The sequence below is a fragment of the Thalassophryne amazonica genome, chromosome 9 (genome assembly GCF_902500255.1).
Source record: "Thalassophryne amazonica chromosome 9, fThaAma1.1, whole genome shotgun sequence".
Classification (NCBI taxonomy): domain Eukaryota; kingdom Metazoa; phylum Chordata; class Actinopteri; order Batrachoidiformes; family Batrachoididae; genus Thalassophryne; species Thalassophryne amazonica.
This window is the reverse complement of record NC_047111.1, coordinates 51314010-51330993: the sequence shown is the minus strand read 5'-3', so window position 1 is coordinate 51330993 and position 16984 is coordinate 51314010. Positions and strand designations below refer to the sequence as shown.

Here is a 16984-nt window from a genome sequence, read left to right as displayed (position 1 = left end):
TCAATGGAGAATGTTGTGGCTTGGCTTTTCTAAAACCAACAACCTTCTGTTTGGTTTTCTCAATGTTGAGGCCAGTGTTTTGTGTTTCACACTTGTCTGCCAACTGCTACACTTCCCTTCTGTTAACACAATCACCCTCACTGCTGATGAGGTCCATCACTGTGGTGTCATCAGCAAATTTTATTGTGGTTGCTATCAAACCTAACAGAGCAGTCGCAGGTTAGGAGAGTGAATAACAAGGGACTGTCCTGAGGCAGTCCTGTATTACAACAGGTTTGACATGTTACTGCCAAGTCTGTTTGCTTCCTGTGTCAAAAAAGACAAAAACCCAATTACAGAACCCAGTATCTCCATTCAGCAACTCTAGCTTCTGCACCAGTTGTTACAATATGATGGTATTGAACACAGAGCTGATGTCAGTGAACAGGATCCTGGCATAGGTGTTCTTATTTTCCAAGTGTGGCAGAGTGAAGGGACGCATGTTTCCTACTGTCCCTGCTGAGATCTTGACAATAAATGGTGCACTTCTTTAACAGGTCATACGTACCTCAGTCCCTCCTCTACTGCAGAATTCCATTTTAGCGAGATGGAGTAAGAAACAACATCTGTAATGGAGAACTCTCTGACTTTGAAGGCTGGTGACAAGATAGCACACTGAAGAGGAAGAAACGAAAATAAATAAAAGCGTTAAAAGAGCTCAGTGTTGTCTTAAAAATGTAAACCAACAACTCAACTTCCCAGCATTCTAAATATTCAATTTTAGATCATAACAGATTGTTAAAATTCTGATGCGACTCTGGCAAAATCTTTTGATTTGATCATATATATATATATATATATATATATATATATATATATATATATACATATACAATTCTGTCTTCCCCAACTTAATACCCAGTTAAAGAGATGCCTATTATTTCAACAAATCACTGCATCTTAATACACTAAAAACCACTAAACCAGCTGGATGAAGTGTACATTTGTGAATACATGTCACTGGTAAGCCTGCTGTGTTACAGGTTAAGCAGTGGAATGACAGATGAACTGTACCTGCAGAGCGCAGCCTCTGGCCACAGCCTCATCTGCATTCAGAGTGGTGCTCATCTCTTTACCAAAGAATCTGCTGATTCGCTCTTTGACGGCAGGAATTCTTGAGGCTCCGCCCACAATCTCTACTGCATACACATCTTCCTTTTTCAGCTCTGTATACATACAAAAGGATAAAGATGGTTACAAGGATAATACAGAACGATAATGGTTCAGTTCCAGTATTCAGATTTAAACACACACACACACACACACACACACACACACACACACACACACACACACACACACACACACACACACACACACACACACACACACACACACACACACACACACACACACACACACACACACACACACACACACACACAAAAAAAGCCAAAAGAAATGGTCCTTCATGTTTTGCACTGCAAGGAACTTGTCACTGAAAAACTGACTCCATAGAGCCATGGTATAAAGTAATGGTATTGAAGATAATATTTAGTGTCTAAACTGCACTACTTTCATATCTGCAGGTACATTTTTAAGATTTAAAGACCACTACAGCCAACAAGCTACAGTTGAGGCCACAAGTTTACATTCACCATGGTAAAAATTTTCTACCTCAATTTTTTTCTAAACCTACATGTCAATGATATACATGTGATATGTCAGTTAGAATGGCAACTTTATTTCCATGTAAGGTTACTTAAAAATAGCAGCTACAACACTTGTTTCAATAATATAGAGTAACATATTTTAACTGTACATTAAAAAGTCTGCAGTTGTTCAGCAGCACAAAGGCTTCCTGTTTGGTTGACTATTCATGTCATGAAGTTGGAGTGCTCTCTTAAAGGTTGATGTCACATTCCTATACAATGCCTCCAATTCCATCAATTCCTTTTGATGTTTTGATGCTGAGGTTCCACTGGACCTTTGGAACCAAAGTTTTTATTCCTGGGTGCTCATTTTAGCAACCTTCTTTACTGATATAAACTCGGTATGGTCCCAAGATCCGACTGTACAGTTGCTTGTGGTACCAAGAATCCTTTAGTGATGGCTCCTAAAGCCTGATTTACGCTTCTACAACTCAGTCACTCTGTGGTTACGCAATGACGCTGACATGAGCATGACCCTTTCAAAGTTCTTGCAGTCTCCATTGTGTTGACGTGCAGTTTCAATTTTTGGGAGGTACACATCAGGCTACGGAGAAGGGCTTGGAGAGGGTACGCAGTGAGGCAGAGCCCTCTGCATCACTACAGAGCTGGAGAAGCATAAATCAGGCTTAAGGAGAAACCAGGCTTGTGCTGGCTCAAAATTTGTTTGTATATGTAAATTCATGGTGTGGGTACCTACAGCTACAGTGGTACTTTGTGCACAACTGCATGGCTACAGTTACTAGATTATTAGCATATACGCAGTGGTGGGCACAGTTCCGATAATCAGATAACCAATAATTATCGAAGATAATGTTTTCATTATCGGATTATCTTTTTAGATAACTTTAAAAACCATTATCGGACTAATTATCTTGCGATAAATTTTTGTCCGATAATTTTTAGACTGATAACGTGGTAAATAAAGCTGAACAGCTACAAATATTTATAAAACTTAAAATCAGTTGAGCACCTACCTGTTAAATGTTTCGTAGCTGATGTGTAGTTCTACCCTCTGCAAAACAGAGAAGAGCTGCTTTAAGAATAAACCACTCTATCCTCTGCAGGCAAAGGAGAACTGGTCCAAAAAAAAAAAAAAAAAAAACTCATTTCTTTTAACCCCATACTGATACGCGGGCAATATCACCCAAGTCATCCAGAGGCATACATTTTTAACTTATGGTTCAACTTTTAACCAAACTAATGTCGGACAAGTTATTTAAATTAATGTCATGTCTGACGTTTTATAAAATGAAAATATCAGATATATGTTTTAGTTTTAAAGTAATGTGCTAATTTTTAAGGTTTTAGTCTGGATCTATGCTGTGCCCAGCAGTGCAGTATGGGTAGGATAGGGTAATCTCAGTACGTTCACGACATGAGAAATGTATTTGAAACACTCTGATTAGGCTCTACGGACAACAGCATTAAACTCTAGTGCCTAAAACTCTCGTGAATATATTCTCTGGGTTTCTAGATGTTGTTATTGTGTCTGCGTTTATTAAATACCACGCACCTTAAATGTAGCAGAGACAGATTATCTGGAATTTTGTTTTGGCAAGTTTTCAAGGTCTCTAGTGCCATCTACTGGCCAGTAGTGTTCATTCACCCTACTGACATATCCCATAATCCCTTGCATGCCAGAGAGTCAACACGATGACAGTTGTAAATTAATATACTACAAAAATGTATTTTTTTATGCTTTTCGTCACGTTAATAAGAGACTGCATGCATGATACCCTGAAAACTTGCTAAAACAATTATAACAAATAATCCGTGTCTGTTACGTTAAATCTGCGTGGAATTTAATAAACGCAAACTGAATTTCAGACATATTATATATATTAGTCTTGAACAAAGAGGACAAACAGTGTTGTAAAGAACAATAATCAAGACGTTAAAGAGCAAACTTCACTTTCCTCCAGAACGACATGATCAGGAAGCAATTGTAGCTCACAGCAGCTCCCATTGAAAATAACGGAGAGACAGCCTGTGATTCTTGCATGTTTACATAAAACACACGCAGTAACAACATCTATAAACCCAGAGAATATATTCACAAGAGTTTTAGGCACAATATAAAAATAGTTTTATGTTGCGATGTTAATGGTGTTGTCTGTGCGCAGCGGTTGAAGTGCAGCGTGATCAGACCGTCTCAATGCAGTTCTCAATGTTACTGAGATCTCGCAGTGCGGTGACCTCTCGGAGGTTTTGCAGGATTTGAAACGTCAATAGGGCGAATAGCCAACATTTATATGTCAAGACAATATTGAGTGCACGTTTTACAACATCATAAAACATGCACACAACATAATAAAACGTGTGCACACAATATAATAAAATGAGTGCACATTCTCTCCACATGCAAAACATTTTGCGATGACACTTCCAGGGCTCCGTAAAAATGCCTGTTTTTACAAATAAAAAAATGGAATATTTTACAAAAGCACATTTATCTGTAAACACCAACACACGACACACGTCACATTAACGTGTTGGCTTACATAATGAATGACTGAACCAATCAGTGTTTAGCAGAGGCACATTTTACCCAGAATCCTTTGCGATCTGTCTGTGTTTGTTACAAAACCTCAGAATTAGTGCATTATTCAACATTAAAATATATATGTTATATTTTAACTTTGTACAAATGACAGAATTGACATTAATGGAGTTATTCTATCAGTATTAATGTTATTTATAAATCAAAACCGTAATGGCCCAGTCACATGGCACAAGACGATTCCTGAACGAAGGGAAAAAGTAGCAAAGTGAGCAAGCACTTAGCGACAGTGGGAAGGAAAAACTCCCTTTTAACAGGAAGAAACCTCCAGCAGTTTTACTCAACAGTTGTTTGTGGCAAAATAATTAATTATAGCCACACAAAAGACTAATTCTGGCCTATATAAGGTGCCTGAGCCCATTGAAGCTGACCCCCCCCCCCACACACACACACACACACAGATAAAAAAAATCCAAGCAAGCAGGCTGAGTTTGTCCTGTAATTTCCAACGGTACATGAAGCAGCTGCAGAAGCAGCGCTCACAAACCGGCTACTGCACTGTTTGAAAACGTTCAGCTGCTCCAACGAAGTCAAATTAAACAATAACGTGAGAAAAACTAAAACGATTAAAAAACGTCAAGAACGACAGCAAACCGAGACACAGACGAATTGAGGTTTTCGTTGCCCTTCGTTCAAATTTTTCAACAGTTTAAAAATCCTGACAAAGTGCCAGCTGCAGGAACAAGGCTGCGCGAAGGTTAAACAATGTCAACGACAATCAACAAAAGTCCAGATTTCTTGTTTTGTCAGGGCTTCGTCACCCTTCGTTAAGTGCCGTGTGACTGGGCCTTTAGTCAGCACTGCTTTATGTTCCAAGACCTCCGCCTGACCGGAGCGTTGTGATTGGGTAGAGAGCTGGGCTATGTGGTTGCTCTCAGCTTGCTTCTGTGCTGGAAGACAAAAACAAGAGCTTCCAGCAAGGAGCACGGTGTTCAAAGTGTGGGCTCATTGTTTGGGTCTGTTGTCACTTTTGATGCTACCGGAAGCGATCGTGGTGTTAAAACTCAAATTCAGTTTATTAGTAGTTGCAAATGTACCATAGACAATACTGGAATTTATCGGTTATCAGTTATCTGTAACTTCTGATACATTTTTGGGTGGTTTATCATTTTATCTTTATCAAAGATAACTTTCAGTTATCTGATTATCTGTTATTGAAGTTACTTTTTTGGTTATCTGTGCCCACCACTGCATATACGCCAGTGCATCTCAAAATGTGTCAATTCTTGACAATGATGAGCATTAGCTGCGACATGGGTTGTTTCACAGTGTGCACCACTCTTTCCACACTCTGTTGCACGGTACTGTCCAAATGTTAGTCATAGTGAGCCAATGAGACAACAGTAAAATTCCTCATAAAATGTTCCTTTCTGCACACAAAAAATTCTCATCACAAACAGAGAACTGTTGCAATCCCAAATGCTAGGTTGAAGTGTTTGAGTGGGGGGTACTCTCATAAAAGTTAGAGATATTAAAAAACCTTTAACATAGATGTTTACAGCAAGTTAATGTGGGTTATCAGGTGTCTTCAAAACACATTTCAGTTTGCAGCTGAATAACTACAGATGCTGACATAAAACTGCATTTGAATGAGGGGAGAAAAAAAAAAATCCACAAACATTTTCAAATCTCTAACAACCAATATTCTGCTGCTCATCTTATATGCAAACAGACACATATGGTGTGTGTTTGCCGACCACCTCAGTGTGCACGAATCCACAAATGGAATTCCAGTACATCACAGGTGTTTAAAAAAAGCTGTTCCATGCCTAGATTTAGCTTCTAGCAAGGCAGCTTCTACAAGAACAAAAAGAACTGTGGGACTTTGAGGATATTTGACACTGAAATCCCAAACATGTAACTGTAAAATATTTTGCACAAAATGAAAAACTTTACCATTTTTTTAAAACCGCAAAAACAATGACAACAAAATAAAACCCTTTACACAACAAATCTGAATCCTGTAGCAAGACGGTGGCATGGTGGAATAGTGGTTAGCACTTTTGCCTCACAGCAAGAAAGTCATGGGATTGATTCCCACCTGGTCCTTTCTGTGTGGAATTTGCATGTTCTCCTCATGTTCGTGTGGGTTCCCTCCGGGTGCTCCGGCTTCCTCCCACTCCCAAAAATATGCACGTTAGGTGAATTAGTGATTCTAGATTGAATGTAGGTGTGTGAATGTGTGTGTCTATATGTGTGGACCTGCGACAGACTGCCATCCTGTCCTGAGTGCCCACCGCCTCACATCCTATGACCGCTGGGAAGGGCTCCACCCCCCGTGACCCTTGACTGGACTAAGGGTGTATAGAAAATGAATGTAGCAGGAAAACATTACAAGTTAATTTCACTTAAGCATTTGAAAGAGAATGTCATATTTATTAAAAACTACAGCAGAGAAGCCTTGCAAGTTTTTATTAAAGAATGATACCTGCATTAAGAAAAAAAAATTCTACCCAAAGAATTTGACACATAACCAGATATGCTACCTTTCTGTAATTAATGCTTTTCAGTACTACTCAATGAACAAGCAAGAACAAGTAAGGGTAAAAAGAAACAGGAATGATTAAAGTGAGTAGGGAGAGAGGCATGGTGCCAGAGCCCCGGGGGAAGGGCTGCATCAGAAAAGCACCTGACTGAATCACGTCTGTGTTTATGCAATGATTATTGGAACAGCCCAGCTTCTATTAAAATCATATGTACTCACTGGCTTGTTCCATGACGTTCCGCAGGGGTCCCTCCACTCTGGCCAACAGTCCTGCACACATTTCTTCAAACTGACCTCTGGAGAGACATGGTCAAAGATTATTAATAGTTACAGACAGTCACTGAACAAGGATGCAAGGCATAAACCAGGCTTCAGGAGGAACCAGACTTGTGGGGACTCAAAATTTGTGTATGTAAATGTTTGGCCTGAGCAGTGGGGATCTAAATTATTGCTGTATTTTAAATTCAAAACACTTGTTTATATTTTACACTCAACTAAAACTATGCTTCTCAATCATTCAGTATATTCTTTCCCACAAAGGCATCCATAACTCCAGTAAGGCCCCAAATAATCCATCTTAAAATCTTAAAAAGCAAAACTTCAAGGCTCTGTGTCTTTGGCAATCAACCCAAACACAAACCCATATCTGTTTGAGGCCAGATCAAAATTTCTCCACCAATCCATAAAAATAATTTTATTAGTAAAGGAATCTATTCTGCATATAATACAAGCCTGTCCATATAAAATATCTGGTCCTGTTTATGTTCTGTTGTTCCAAAATGCAACCTTTTCAGTTTTATCATGAGTGTACATTTACTCATATTTGTGAATAAGCTACCTCTTGACTTGTGGTCTATTCCTGACCTAGTACTTTTTAAATCTAAGCTAAAGACTTATTTATTTAAGATGGCTTTTAACACTTAGTGGGGAGGTGACATGTTCTTTTTTACTTTGTTGTATGTGTTTTATTTTTATGAATCTGTGTTTTTGCTGTAAAGCACTTTGGACACCATCTGGCTGCTGTAAAGCACTTTATAAATAAATGTTGATTGATTGATTGCCATCCTACTAAAATCCAAAATGTGAAAACAGCCTGCTAAAATGAGGTGAAACTTCCAATGGCATGCAAAGGTTTGGCCAACCCTGGTCAGAATGTCTATTAATCTGACAAACTAAGTGAACAAAAACATGGCCAGCGCCCCATTCTTCATAGATGGATTACCGTGTTAACTGGTTTAAAGTGTTAATGATTTGGCTTGATCCCGGATTTCTCAGTACTTCAAAACAGATGTCAGTATTACTTAGAAGTAGGCTTATTTAACAAACAGAAACTGGACGACAGGTTTGCAGGATATCTGCCAGTTGTGATTGGTATGTTGGTTAAAAAGAAGAAAATTCCAAATGAAGAGAATAGTGGGCAATTGTTAAGCTCCTTTATCATCATTACTGTTCGAGAGAAATACCACTTCAGTCTGGAGGGAATGGGTTTATTAATTCATTTACTACTATTACATTAATTGTAAAATTTCTATATTTGAGACTGACCCTCATTGGATCAGTCTCAAATATAGAAAATTGCATCATATAGATCAGTCTCTGATTCAAATGGCTGAATTTCCTCCTCAGTATGCAGTCAGGTTCTCCAGAGTGCTGCTAATGACCTCATGAACTGACTCAGGTGTGTTGAAGCAGAGACACATCTAAAAGCTGCAGGACACCGGCCCTCGAGGACTGGAGTTTAATACACCTGCTCTAAATTTTGACCAAATGTTTGAGTCAGTACAGTATTTTTTTTAAACTACTCATGCATGTAACGTGCAAATCTGATGAATTTTATGTTAGGGGAAAAAAGAAGAAGAAAAAAAAAACAAGTTCTGCTACTTCAAAGGAGTTTCAGCATCAAAGTCCTTTCCAGCCTTGAACAACACTTTCCACATAGGTTGCAGCTATAACCACTGGGAAACACTGAGAAACCATTTATTTCACCTAAGCAACTTTGAGTGGAAAGTGTATGTGTTAAACTGTTTAAATAGCAGCTTATTTGGTCCCCCCATTCAATTATACTGAAAACTCAAGTTATATTTAAAAATGTTTAAATTACAGTTCAAAAATCCTTCAGTAATAATGTGTTTCAAAGGTCAATCAATTTTTTAACATAGGTTTACCCAATGGAGAGGGGAAAAAAAAAATCAAGTAAGAGTGAATACCTTTTATTTTTGTGGACATAATTTAAAATATAATAAGAAATAGGCCTTTCCATGTGGAAATTATACTGCTTAAAATAAAAGAAACACTGTGTTCCTTTAAATGTTTTAGGAGTCAAATCATTTTGGGATTACTGGGAGTGCCCTTGCATGGCTGACGTCATACTTGACCAGTTATTCGCACTGCGTTTTGTACAGTAACACTACCTCTAACCTTAGTAACATGAAATTTGGGGTTCCACAGGGGTCTGTCTTAGGCCCCCTGCTTTTCTCCCTTTATATAGCACCCCTTGGGCATATATAGTGGCGTTTTGGGATTACCTTTCACTGCTATGCAGATGATACTCAGTTATATATGCCAATAACTGCTGGTAATCTCGTTCACATAAAATCCTTAGAAGATTGCCTTGCAGCATTGAGAAGTTGGATGTCTAGAAACTTCCTACTTTTAAACTCTGATGAGACTGAAATGATGGTTTTGGTCCAGTGAGACATCGGCATCAATTTGACCAGTTAACACAGCTTAGGCTCGTTTGTCATACATTACACTGAAAGTGGGGAACCTTAGGGTAATTTTTGATCCTTCGTTGTCCTTTGGCCTCCATATTAGAAATATTACTAGGACTGCTTTCTTCCACCTGCGAAATATAGTGAAGATTCATCCCATCCTGTCTATGGCTGATGCTGAGACCCTGATCCATGCGTTCATCTCTTCTAGACTGGATTACTGCAATGTTCTATTTTCTGGTTTACCGCAGTCTAGCATTAGGGCTCTCCAATTGGTTCAAAATGCTGCAGCCAGACTTTTGACACAAAGCAGAAAGTTCGACCACATTACACCCATTTTGGCATCTCTTCACTGGCTTCCTGTCCCAGTGAGATCAGATTTTAAGGTCACCTCCCTACCTAGCTGACCTAATTAAACCTTAAGTACTGGCCCGGGCTTTACGTTCTCAGGGTGCAGGACTACTTTGTGTCCCTAGGGTGAATAAGAAGTCTGCGGGGCACAGAGCTTTCTCTTATCATGCCCCTGTTCTGTTTAATGGTCTCCCTGCGTCAATAAAACAATCAGATTCTGTGGAGATTTTCAAGTCCAGACTTAAGACGCACTTCTTTTCCCTTTCATATGGCTAGCATACTGGTACAGTTTTGTTTTACGCTTTTTACTCTTTTAATTCATGTTATTAGTAATTGGAGCGGGACGTGGCCTCAACTTTACCTAAATTCTGGGTCTTTTAGCGAAGCTTAGGGCTAGCGGCCGGCGATCACCTTAGTATTTCTTCTGTTTTTCTTGTTGATTAAAGCTGGCAAATTATACAGTATTTTTTGTCTTTCTGATGCCTGATTGATTTTTTCTCTCTGTTTAAGGTGCAGCTCCATCCAGAGATGGGAGCTGTATTTTTGTTGGCGACCCTCCTGTCCTGTGCACCAACAGCAATTCTTGTATATTCGTCCATGAATTGTTCTGTGAACTGTTTCTGTAATTTATCTTTATAGCATGGCCCAAGCAGAGGGTCACCCCTTTGAGTCTGGTCTGCTTGAGGTTTCTTCCTCAGAGGGAGTTTTTCCTTACCACTGTTGCTCTGGGGGTTGGTAAGGTTAGACCTTACCTGTGTGAAGCGCCTTGAGACAACTCTGTTGTGATTTGGTGCTATATAAAGGAAAATAAATTGAAATTGAATTAATTGAGTCTATATAAGAAATATATATACTATAACTCACCCTGTATTGCACATTTAGTTGGTGCATACAGTCAGAACATAACAGTGACCAAGGGAACAAAAAAAGGAAGGCAACAAAGGAACTGGCAAATGAACAAGAGAAAGGTAGCTTTTGGATCTGGTAGAGGAGGAAGGATAAGAGCTGGGGGAAGAACACTGAACCCAGAAAACGGCTTTAGAGGGTTAACATCCATCAGCTGCAGGGGGTGACAGAGAGATGTCCCTGTCACTGCTCCACCACTAGCAGAAGTTCCAGGATTAAAGGAGTGAAACAGTGAATGGTGGTTCCTGGCTGATGACCCTGCAGCTGATCCATAGGCACCAGAGGTGTGACAGGCAGCAATGCCCACCTACTTGTACACTTACTAACATCACATGCTTTGTTAGAAGAGAGCCAGGTGCTGATTGTTAAGACTGCTTATTCATAAGGCTTTGAAATTTGCATCACCTGACCTTTCCTTTTTTTTTTATTCTTTATTTTTAAGTTTTCAACAGTGATGGGTATATTAAACATGTAGATATAGTATGTACACTCCCCGATAGTGTTTAGAATTCTTAATTCTCATTCTCATCATATGAAGTAAAAAAAAAAAAAAAAAAAAGAAAGAAAACGAAAACAAAAAACAGAGAAAGGAACAGAAGGAAGTGACCATTGCTCATACATTAATCAATTTACTCACATTTTCCAAATAAAATTGAGTCTTTTTAAATTTATGTATTCAACCCACTTTTCCCAACATGTCGTAAACCATTCCTGTCTCTTGTTTATAAATGGCATCATCTCTTCCATTTTGTAAATATCTAATGTTATTTCCCACTAGGTTGTCAAATTTGGTACTTCCTGTGATAACCATTTCTTGGTTATACACTTCTTAAGCCCCTTTCACACCGGGGCTGCTCCCAGTTGCTTCCTATTGCGCCATGGCGATGCCGAAAAACCGCGCTGTTTGGAGTTAATTGCCGGTTAATTACTGTGTCGGCCTGCGCCTGATGACGTCTCGTTGCGCTGAGAGTTTGGCTGCCAGGTGCTGCCATTTGCTCCCCCTCACTCTAAACTTTAAATAGCCTCATTTTCTGCTTCTCATCCAGTCTGTTTTCTGAACACCGTACACATGTCGCTGCCCTTGGAAGTAGTGAGCTGTTTTTGCTGTCTGTTCTTTCCTTCTTTGACCGTGAGATGAGCGCATGCGCGCGTGCACGAACCTTCCTTTAAAGCAAATGTGGAGATGTCTGGAGTTCAACTTGATGTTGACATGTCCTGGACTTATGTCCTTTTTTAACTGTGATAAGAGAGTTTGAGGAGAGAAAGGAACTAACTGCCTGCAGACAATTTTGTTTTCTGCTTTCCTCCTTTGACCGCGAGATGCACACGCACGCGTGCGAACGAACCTTCAAGCGAATGTGGAGATGTCTGGATTTCTGTTTGATGTTAACATGTCCTGTCTCAGGACTTATGTCCTTTTTTGTCCCTTTTTTAACTGTGATGTGAGAGTTTGAGCAGAGAACAAGGAACTAATGCCTGGAGCCACACTTTTTTTTTCTTTTAATTGTTCACATGTGCATGCATGAACGAGCGTCCATGAGTGGACTAGAGATGTCCGGACTTTTTACTGGATATTTCTGGCAATCATTCTGCTTTTTTTTTTTTCTTCAGCATGTAGTTTTTACTGCATTAAGTACACGGTATAACAACAATCGTGTGTGATTTATACTGCGGGAACAACGGAACACAGCAGGAATCATAAATTGGCTTCGAGTCATGCCGGTAATGCCTCTTTGGCCCGAATTACGCCTCTTTGCCCCGACTTGCCCTGGAACCACTTCCTTTCTGCGCCGAGCACAGGACGCCAAAAAAATTAAACAGGTTTAATTTTTCGGCGCCCGACTTGCTTCCTCCTTTGCGCCCTCACGCTGTTGTGGCGCCGAGCTGCATCGTCTTGGCACTGAGTTGCTTCCACGTGGCGTCGTCATAATGACGCACGGCGCAACTGGGAGCAACCGGGAGCACCCCCGGTGTGAAAGGGGCTTTACTGGCAACCAACAAAACACTAGAGATTTATCCTTTTTCATCCAGTCCTGTGGTACTTTTCCAAAGAAAATTGTCTTAATCTCAAAACGGATTACACATTTAAAAATTTCTTGCAGTGTTCTATGAATGTCATTCCAATATTGTTTAATTAATGAACAATCCCAGTGAATATTTAAGTGATTTGCTCATTGATTTCCACATTTTCTCCAACAGACAGATCATAGTGAGACTTCTGATATGAAGTAATAAAATATCTAATCACAGTTTTCCATCAAAACTCTCTCCATCTCTGCGAGGAAGTACATTTCCATTGATTTTTCTATATAAGTGTCCATTCCTCCTCGGTTATGTTTCTTCCTGTTTCTTCCTCCCATAGTGCCTTAACAGTCCCAGTTAAATATGACATGTGATTTGACAAAAAATTTATACAAAAAAGAAATGTTTTTTTGTTGACATCACCACCTGACCTTTCATAAGCATAACCCGCCCTAATAAGCTAATTAAAGTCGAGACCTTGGTAAAAGTTACGAGAGATCAAATCTCATGTAGTGCCCATTCTGGTGTTTCTCCCAACCTCCCCCCCCATTAAATTTATCAAGTACAGTATACTATTCTTTCTTAAAATGCTGAAAAAAATGCTTTACCTTTATACCTACTGAAAAATCAGTTAATCTTTTGCTCAGAGGAACAGAAACTTTCCACCAGGGGTACCCCCCCCTTTTGCATTCCATTGTGATTCTGATTCAGCACTGCAGGTGCTGTTCTTTTCTACAATAACATCAATTTTAAAGGACCTTTGCCCCTCACCTGTTAAGTACACCAGCAACATCGATGTCATTTATGAAGCACTCAATATTGAGAGGCAAGTCGGAGGAGTTGGCGCTCATCAGCTTCTTGAGCTTCTCACATTCTTGGTAGAGTCGCACCAATGCCCTCGGTTTGGACTTCACGTCCAGCTTGTACTTTTTACTAAACTCTTCACAAAAGTGATTAACCAAGACATCATCAAAGTACTTCCCGCCGAGCTCTGAATCAAAAGACGTAGCAAGGATCTGATGGTGGAGTATGTACAGAAGGACATAAGGAAAGATGTATTACTTACAGTACAACAGCAACACCACACCCACTTTTGAATATTACATGAGCTTTCAGTCATGTTTGCAATCAATAAAACATCTCAACTCATAAATAATACAGAAGCTTAGGGTCAGACATATGAACTTGACCTCTGACTTTAATCATAGACTGATCCTAACCAAAAATTAAACCACTTTTCCCCCCACCTATAGGCATAATGTACCTAGGTGTTCTTAGGACCACTTTCCAAAACACAAAGTGATCACAAGAGAGTATGCTTCTGGTGGCATTGCTAAGGGCCCAGTCACACTTAGTATGAATGAAGCCGAATGGGAAAAGAAAAAGCCAAACTTCGAAGCACAGTCGGGAGAGACAGACATTCAGACAGCCATGTACGAATGCCTTACGACCACTTAGAATGTGAGGAGATCCCGCCTCCACTGATTCCTGCACAACCGTGTGTAGCAGCACGACTGCAGTCTAAACATGGTTGGAACACAGTACGAATACCTAGAATGCTGTCAGCCTGCACTAAGAATAAGAAGAACGCACATCGAAGGCCATACAGGTGCAGTTCAACTGCCACCCAAACTTTGGTTGGAAGGCAAGCAAGGGGAGGGGAGGGAGGAGACCCACTGCTGTCTTCTGCTGTGTTGTCAAGATGTGCCATTTCTGTCATGTCAACCAGGTACCTCAGATCATGGCAGTACTGTCGTGCATTTAAGTGCAGTGACCAGATGATATGAGCTCACGCACTTGCAGCGATGCGATCATATGATAGGAGCTCATGCACTCGCAGTGAGGCAATCAGCCTCACGTCTTTCCCTTCTCCAGGATATTAGGTCCATGAGGTGAGAACACTGTGGTTCACGCATGTGTCCTGCCAATCAGTTAATGCTTTACATGACGTACTGTCTGGAGTTTGCAATTGTGTGTTACGTGCCCTGACACACAGGATGTTCCGCTGTCCAGCTGGACGGCGCGTCATATGGCATAATATATTTCGTGGTGGATAAGGCATGTGCCGTCAGCACTTGGCTGATGTAACAATCTCATGGTGCTCCCAGGATGACAGGGATTTTACCACAGGCTGCAGCCTTGTTGTTCGCCCTGCACTGTGAGATGCATCTGAAGCTGTTCCAAAGGTGATTTTCTATTTTATTTATATTACAGTGGCTTGGCAATGCAGTTGGACTGTCATTGCGCCTAAAGAGTTTGATGGCGTAAATGTCATAATATGTGTATTACAGCTGTGACATGCTGTTCAGCTGCACTGTGCCGCTGAACTGCATTGACTCGCCATGGGGCAGCAGTGCAGCACATCTGCTTGTGGTGTTACAGCTATGATGATCATATTAATATTTCACATACATTATCTAACCCATGGGGAGGGAATGACAATGTATCTATAGTATAAAATTTATTATGGATATGACACCCCGTTCAGATGTACGCGCTGCTATACGGCTCTCAGACACACTGACTTACAGTGACACATAGTGCTTATGGTGTGATTGCACAATGTTCACGTCTAGTCCACAAGATGAATGAGTGCCACAGACATCGAGCATAACAATATTCCTATTTCGCACCCCGAACAGTATCCAGTGGAGATGCATGTATGGCTCATCCATGGCACAATCGGGACATGTGGACAGGATTTGACATGCGTGACCATGGCAAATGTCTCTCAAGCATGATCAGACTGTTGTGAATGCTGTTTTGACACCGTGAGAATATTTATAACAGAGTCAAACTGCGATCAGACTGCACCTCGAACGCCGTTCAAGCTTTTTCCACCTCAAATGATTTGAACATGAGCTAAACATTCGGGCCAGCCACAGGAGTTTGTCCGACTGTTTGGAGCGCACGCAGAATGCTATCAGGGGTTTCAATTGCGCCTCGACTTTGTCCGAATAGAGGTCAAATTTTCATTCGGACAGCATTCAGGCTCATTCGGCCTCTAGTGTGATGGGTGTATATAGTGTTGGGATAGAAACGTAGTGACTTTTCTGGTAGCTTACCCATTTGTACACTGAGGGCATCCACCCAAAAACAGCTATGAATAGAGAAATCATTTGAGTGCCATTGTTTTTTTTTTCTGACAACATGCGGTGCACCATCATACCCTGCAGCAGAAAACCTCAAATTCTTTGATTCAAAAGGGCAACAGATGAGTCACAACTTACCTTGAGCTTTCCTTTGTTGAAGGCACACACAGACACCTGGTAACCAGAGTGGCCCAGATCTGCAAACACAGCTATTCTTGGCTTTTCTTCAGGCGGTGGTAGATCTTGCTTATAAATTCCATACGCAAGAGTAACTGCAACAAGAGCAGAACTCTGTCATAACCTCAAAGCATTTACAATGCATCATTAACATGTGTGCGCTTACAGCATTACTTCATGATTATTAGAATTAGAATTAAGTGATGTTACGCTGCATGGGATTTCAAATTTATCCGCTTCTGTGGCAGGAATTTACAAAGTTCAGGTAATTCTGACTCTTTTTTTTCCAATTTTTTTTGTTGCACCCCTACAAGTAATGCCCACTTTGCTTCTGAGTTGCTATGAGTGAGAGTATACTTCTATTGAGCCATTCTACAGGTAGATATTTTAATGTTAATGAGATACATACTTGTAGAAGCCTGAAACTGCACCTATGCAATTACAAAACTAAGTATGGTAAAATTGGTAACACTGTTTTTGTAAAGAGCATGACACAAGATGGGTTTGAAAGACAAAGAACAGCCTTTTGATGACAAGATGATGCCTGTAAAGTTACAGCTTGTGTTTCTGGAAGGCACTTTCATGACTTAGAAGGAATTCATAGTTACAATTTCATGTTACCTTGAAGAAAATTTAGCCAAATCTCTACAAGAGAGATGTACAGATTTTAACCTGATGCCAATATTTGACTTTGGGCATTAGAATCTTTACAAATATGTTTTGGTGAATCCCTGCTCATACATACCCTTGTAGGCAGAGGTGGAAAACCTCAGCTTCAGTGAGTAAATGTTCTACCAAATATTTGATTCATCCACCCACTAAATCAGCTGATTTTAATTTGCTCAACTCTTCAGACAGGTACATGAGCTAGAAACCACCTGTTTAAGGTGCACAGGTAGGATGTTGACAAACTGAAGCCGAGGTTTTCCACCTCTGCTTGTAGGTATGTATAGTCACTGCAGGAAATACAATCTTTATTGTAATAGTAA

General features: G+C 40.2%; 1 protein-coding gene across 1 annotated transcript in view; it reads right to left on the bottom strand.

Moving 5' to 3' along the window:
- hspa4a (heat shock protein 4a) overlaps positions 1-16984 on the bottom strand; it is an 88551-nt gene that overhangs the window by 56150 nt on the left and 15417 nt on the right. The window contains exons 6-10 of the mRNA XM_034178036.1: positions 15957-16090; positions 13498-13742; positions 6956-7032; positions 1054-1205; positions 548-654 (exon numbers count right to left, since the gene is read on the bottom strand). Of these exons, the coding sequence (XP_034033927.1) occupies positions 548-654; positions 1054-1205; positions 6956-7032; positions 13498-13742; positions 15957-16090 (715 nt within the window). The remainder of the gene's footprint in view (positions 1-547; positions 655-1053; positions 1206-6955; positions 7033-13497; positions 13743-15956; positions 16091-16984) is intronic.